This window comes from Astatotilapia calliptera, chromosome 2 (genome assembly GCF_964374335.1).
Source record: "Astatotilapia calliptera chromosome 2, fAstCal68.1, whole genome shotgun sequence".
In the NCBI taxonomy this organism is placed as follows: domain Eukaryota; kingdom Metazoa; phylum Chordata; class Actinopteri; order Cichliformes; family Cichlidae; genus Astatotilapia; species Astatotilapia calliptera.
The window spans coordinates 7,224,364-7,230,363 of NC_137423.1; the positions used below are offsets into that span (position 1 = coordinate 7,224,364).

The 6,000-nt window shown below is 40.0% G+C and overlaps 2 protein-coding genes across 12 annotated transcripts in view; one reads left to right on the forward strand and one right to left on the reverse strand.

Moving 5' to 3' along the window:
• Positions 1-1,402, reverse strand: part of LOC113031261 (LIM and calponin homology domains-containing protein 1) — an 84,006-nt gene extending 82,604 nt beyond the window's left edge. For 2 of the 11 annotated variants that reach the window (XM_026183308.2, XM_080304928.1), the window contains exon 1: positions 1,070-1,392. In XM_026183308.2, the coding sequence (XP_026039093.2) occupies positions 1,070-1,171 (102 nt within the window). In that variant the 5' untranslated portion in view covers positions 1,172-1,392. Of the gene's footprint in view, positions 1-1,069 lie in introns of all 11 variants that reach the window. The other 9 variants (XM_080304915.1, XM_080304947.1, XM_080304939.1 and 6 more) reach the window with 8 other exon arrangements.
• Positions 1,403-3,182: 1,780 nt separating this feature from the next.
• On the forward strand, positions 3,183-5,659 carry LOC113028769 (catechol O-methyltransferase-like). Its single transcript, XM_080289965.1, has 5 exons — positions 3,183-3,273; positions 3,404-3,465; positions 3,551-3,647; positions 4,930-5,126; positions 5,212-5,659. Exons 1-5 carry the CDS (start codon positions 3,183-3,185, stop codon positions 5,236-5,238), a joined length of 474 nt encoding a protein of 157 aa, XP_080146091.1. The 3' UTR covers positions 5,239-5,659.
• Positions 5,660-6,000: the final 341 nt, after the last annotated feature.

Here is a 6,000-nt window from a genome sequence, read left to right on the forward strand (position 1 = left end):
CGTTGTTTAATTCAAATGTTAATCTGAAATTTAAATCTGGTATTATTGGCCTTAAGGACCAACACAAAGGTGCTTTAAGAAACTGATGTGATCATTCCAAAAAAACAAACAAAAACACTGATGCCCTTCAGAAAAAATGTTTAAAAAAAAGAAAAGAAAATCACAAATCATATCATCAGCACTGACAAAAATGTTGTATAGAGGCCCCATAATCCCAGTCTACACCCCTGCTACCCTGAATCACAAACTTTAGAAAAAGCGCTGTGCCACTCCGAACTGTTATCCCTTTATGGAAACACACAAAGTCACGCCTGCACTCGACCAACATGCAAATTATAACCACCCAGTCATCAGTGTTTTGAAGCCTGACAGGAGGACAGCTCACTGCATGATGACAAAGTCAAACGCAATGGGGGCAGGCAAGTGTCGTGATTGAAATTCTCTCAGAACAAAACCTCGTTTGTGTGATTATTGTTCACCGGGCTCGCAATGAGGCAAAAATCCATTCCACATGATGCATTCATTGTTTGCAGCCAAACACGCACCAGGCCTCATAGCGACCAAAGCTACTGTACACAGGCCCTCACCAAAAAACAACAGAAAGCCTTCTTCAACATTTAGGAAGGTCTGGTGAAAATGCGCACAAAATAAATAGCCAGTGTCACTTGGAAGAATTCTGTATTATTGCAGATAGGAATGAATTATCTTTTTCCATTTTATTTTGAGGACAGTTATTTTAACTCATATGTACTGATAATTGTTAACATAATAATAATTTAAACAGCTCATACTGACATAATATGCACACCTGCAAGGGAACTCTAACCCATCCCGGGGACTTCACAGGAACACAGTGACGATGTGTTTTTAGGATCTGAGTCAAATTACTGTCACCTTTCAACAGGTGACGAAGCAATAAAATAAACTGCCTTTTAAAGGGGCAGACGCTGCAGGTACAAACCAGTAACTAGGGCCATGCGATGACAACGAAACACCTGCGCGAAAGGGAAGGAAAGTGGTGGAGAGGTGACACAGCGTTTGGGCTCGCTGCTGGTACTCCGTGACTCACCTCTATCCATTTCTGCGCCTCCAGAAACGCGGACTGTGCGGCCGACTCGTTCACGGGGTGATGCTGATGAGACTGTCCTATGTCTGCAACCGGACTTGCCATTGGCGAAGAAGCTGTGTCCTGCAGATATGTATGAAAGCAGCTTGGTGCAGCGTTATTCCACCGAAATTGGTCGTCAAATGCGTCGGCCAGTCTGTTTTCCCCTGATTGTAGAAGGTGCTGTAGCAGCAGCAGCACCGGTAAGACGGACGAACCAGTTGCTGCTCCCGTATCGCTCCTGTTAAGAGTATGTGGGCAAACAACCAGCTTCCAAGCCAGAGAGAGTCGTCAAACACAGGAATTCCGGTGGGAAATCTCAGAATAAAAGCTTTAGTGGATGACCAGGAAATTCAAATTTATCAAAAATAATAATACAGTCCAGTAAATTGAGCATAAACCCACCATCAAATTGCATTATTTATCGCTATTAGAATTATGTATTTATATTCCAGCCTACTTCTTTTCAATGCTGCAAGAAAATGAACATTGTTTCTGAGAGTAATCACAAACTGATATGATTGACAAATATCTCACTTTTAACCAGGCTTAAAGGGAGAACTCTGTTTATGCCTGTCCTGTAACTGTTCAGTCATAATTTCTACATCCCACCTTTGGCTGACAGAGTTCAGTGCTACACTACAGTCATTCAGGGTAAGGTAGCATGTGTTTCTCAAAGATAAATATCCAGTTACATAGATTGATTCACCATATACTAACCCAGCTTTTGAAATTAAATTAAGTAAAAAAAAAGTCGCAGTCCTCTTTCTTAAGAAACATAATGGCAATCAGAAGTAAACATTATTTCATTATCATTATTTTGGCAATGCAAACCCAAAAAGTACATATTTATTTACGTATGTATGATTTACACATCATACATATGATGCATATGATCATATGATACAATGTTTCATTTTGATAGCATTAATGGTTCAACAATATGTTGCCAAGTATGTTTCATTTCTTTCTAGAGCTGGTCATCTCCATGGTTACAGCCTTCCATCCACGCTATGTTGTGTTTGCTCTTATTTTGATGGCACCGTGCTTTGCTTCCGGTTATAATCCAGCAGTTCTAGGTCAGCTTGATTCCGCTGGACTGATGGACTTGCACACTGCAGTATGATTAGCTCCAACGACCAAAAATACACAGAGCAGCGCCGCTTCACCGGCAGCCAACGAGGGCAGCAGCACGCTGGGGAGCTCACACCCACTTTCATTATGTGGGGCAACTTAGAAAAGAGGAAGTGCACAGATTTCGAGCAAAGGCGCCTGAAACTGAGGGCCAACATTAAACTCCAGATGCTCATCCATTAACATAATTTTCCATTAACAAAACTCTACAGGCTCTATGATATAATGTATTCATATTTATCAGTTTAATTCTGTTACAGACTTCTGAGAATTGTGTTAGTCTTTAAAAAAAAAAAAGAACACTTTTGTAAATATAAGCAAACGAAAGTTCAGCAATGTTTCCACGCTTTTGCAACTGTTGGGTTATTCTCTTTTCACCTATTTTATCTGTTTGTCAGAGTTTTCCTTAAGGCAGTTCTACTTCTGCCATATCAGTGTTTGAAATGGAAGTTGTAACTGCTCAGTACTACCAGCTGTCCACCTGGAGCCAAAACAACCAGCAATGAGTGAAATACCCATCGGGAAATTATTTATTCGTCAAATGGCAGATTCCGCACAAAAACATTTGGAGTCGCATCCCATGCCTTGTATACTTTGAGACTTGTCAGTTCCACGACGACCCTTGAAACTTTTCAAAGCCCCACAGACTCTTTTTTCCAAATGATTGCTGGCATTCTTAACCTTCATCTCTGCTGACCTCTTGTGGAAAAAAGCAGTGGTGCAGACAGAGAGGAGGAGGAGTTTCCCAGACAGCACCATCGATTGTATGTTCTTTTTGTAGTTTAGGTGCACTCACCACGCCTGCTTCATGGATGCCACCAAACAGTGTTGTCTTTCGGACTTTAGTCATACAGAGAGTCTGTAAGAGAGAGAAAAAGTGATCCGTTTATGCTGACCACCTGCTTGACTTCCACAAGAGGCAAGATGACCTGTGTTTGACAGGATGGACTCTGATCCTGGACGAGCAATATTGAAATTTGGCGAGTACTGCTTTATCCATTCATTCATCAGTTTTCTATCCGTTATCCAGGAGGGTAAGCAGGGGTGCCAAGACCTTCCTGTCTTCGGCTTTCCCTGGGGGTATTATCCCCGAATGGTTTTACAAACCAGGGAGCGTGTATAATACATACATATAAATACAAACGTGCATACTCTATCCAGCAGCGTGTCTCTGTTTGTGTCCCAAGCCTGAAAAACCTGACCAGGGATTGGGAGGCGTCCACAAGGTATCCTATACAGGTAGCCGAAGCATCTCAACTGACTTATTTACTCCGAGTTGAATGAGCTCCTTACCTAAGATCATACAACCAGACACCCAGCAGCAGAAGAACCTCATTTCTGCTGCTTATCCTCACGGCCTGCTTTAATGCAAGCAACCTGTGGGCAGGTTTGAAGTGGAACGGTCAAGGTGAGTGTACGGACATAGGTCTACCATTTAATACTATTTTTTTACTCATTTTGGATGAACAAATGGATTTTATTTCATTACTTAAAATGCTATTTCACAAATTTTAATTAGCTGCGTTAATAGTTTCAAGGACTTTAAAAACTGAACTAAAAAAAAGAACACATGTTTATGGATGTGATAATGGTTATCATTAAATATAATGAATAAAGAATGTAGGCTGTACTCATTTATTTGTTTATTTTTATGCAATGATGCAGTAGGCTACAATTATCGAATAAGGCCTCTAATAAAGATGATATTTTTGCAAAAAAGTTTGTGAATGCTCGCGTTAATAAATAAGATGCAGTCTCTTTTATTTAGATATACAATTACATTTGCAACTTGATGGTAAAATAATAAAGGTTGTGTAATTTATTTACATGATAATGACATCAAGACCCCGTGGGGCCCATTGCCTTTTCTTTTAAGACTTCTGAAAAATATTTCTTTTTTTTTTTCATGCTTTTGGATATTTTCCACTTCTGTCAGAGGAAAACAATAAAAAGTAGCAGTCATTAGCTCAGTTTCTACAAACTATGTTGCTTTTGCAGATGTTACGTCCCTCTGCAGCCCCTAATCATCTCAATGTTTTCAGCTGGTGCTAATTGGCCACACCTAGTCAGGTGTGGATAAAAGCATACTGAGGCAAGTTCCCTAGGAGCTCACTTGTCTTTGCCTTGGTGGCACCAGCCATTTTAGCCAACCTGGTATTCCATTATAAGATAAAACCTCTTCTCACTAACACTCTGGTATTAATCTCTTTTTTTTATGTTGCGGTCTTTGAGCCGGGTCGTAACAGCAGAGCATTTCATACCACAACATCTTGCAATTTTACCCAACTTGCTTATGCTTTTTTCCACAAAAGTCAGAAATATAACACCTTTCTTTGAACACTGAGCATTTAGCAATGCAATGGTAAATCGTGAACTTGCTTTAAACCATTTGATTTATTTAATTTTCTTTCATTTACTAAACATTATTAGTCTGCAATTACTATATTTTGCTAAAAAGCAAGTTTGGCTGAAATGGCAGCAGGTACCTACCTTTGGTTTAGTAACCATTCCCTTAATTTATTATGTAATACATTTTTGTATTTTATATTCATTAATATAAGTTATTGTAATGTAACTTATTTATTGGTTGCATATGTTCTACATTCCACAATGTCAAAATGTTCCAAAATGTCAACTATACTCCCTGGTGTGTGCAAAGGAAATAAAGTTTGTTGTTCCTGTGGATTCAGGTGAGATACTGGATGACGTAGTGAAAAGTGTCCGCCCTTTGTGGGTGCTGGAGCTCAGAATGCACTGTGGCTACAGCTCTGGCCGTCTGCTTCGTCTGCTGCCCCATGGAGGCAGACTGATCACAGTGGTGCTGGACCCAGTCACAGCAGATCTTGGAGAAGAAATCATCCTGGTGGCAGGCTTCAAGCAATCCCAGGTACAGTGAGGACTCTAAACCAGAATATGATTAAAATATCTCTAAAAGATAACTCTCTATTACTCACTTTTCCAAACCTCCTCAGTTCCAGGTTTTTACCCAGCTCAGCTGAGGCCATCCCAACATTAAATTCTTTCAGTGATGGCATAAATCTGGTGCTAATGGACCACGATTCCCAGCAGTACCTTTTAGATCTGCTGGCCTTGGAGAGAGAGGAGCTCCTCTGCCCATCTGGCTGCACTGTGCTGTTGAATAGAGGAATCAAAGAGCCGACGATCTCAGAGGAGTCCTGGATCACACCAGAGGAAGAGTCGATTCCTACTGCATCAAAACTGAGCATCCATTTATGATGGAGATTTTTTACAGGAAGGGAAGTACAAAGGAAGTCTGCAATGGCAAAGTTTAGCTAAGATGTGGGTGTATTTTGGGGGTGTTAAATATTTCATAATCTCTAGTATGACTCATAAGGCAAAGAACTGCAATTTTGAGAAAATTTTATTATAAATAAAAAAGTGATATTAATCATCCTATAAGTCTGTCTGTTCTCAGTATTTCAAAGTCTCCAAAGATATTACAGTTTCCTTTGTGGCAGAAATAAGAAGCATTTGTTATATACTTTAAATATGATCTACTTTACTTAAGCTTATTACTTCTCTTCATTTATTTCTTTTCCACATCATAGCCCCCAAAAGACAAATGACTACCTCCTATTGTTTAGCACATCCCTAAAAAATTCTTAAGGTGCTTACACAACCGCCTCGCCTCAACAAAAGAAACAAAGAGAAGACATTACCTGATGTACTGCACAGACTTACCACTTGGTGGCACTCCTGCCTTAAAAAGATAACAACCTAGACCCTGAACTGTGTTTGTT

What these genes read in the sequence shown, in the direction of transcription:
- LOC113028769 (XM_080289965.1), top strand. Translation starts at nt 3,183, where the DNA reads ATGGACTCTGATCCTGGACGAGCAATATTGAAATTTGGCGAGTACTGC. An exon ending in GATTGGGAGGCGTCCACAAG is followed by an intron (nt 3,466 to 3,550) that starts GTATCCTATACA and finishes TCATACAACCAG; the next exon opens with ACACCCAGCAGCAGAAGAAC. An exon ending in TTTGAAGTGGAACGGTCAAG is followed by an intron (nt 3,648 to 4,929) that starts GTGAGTGTACGG and finishes CTGTGGATTCAG; the next exon opens with GTGAGATACTGGATGACGTA.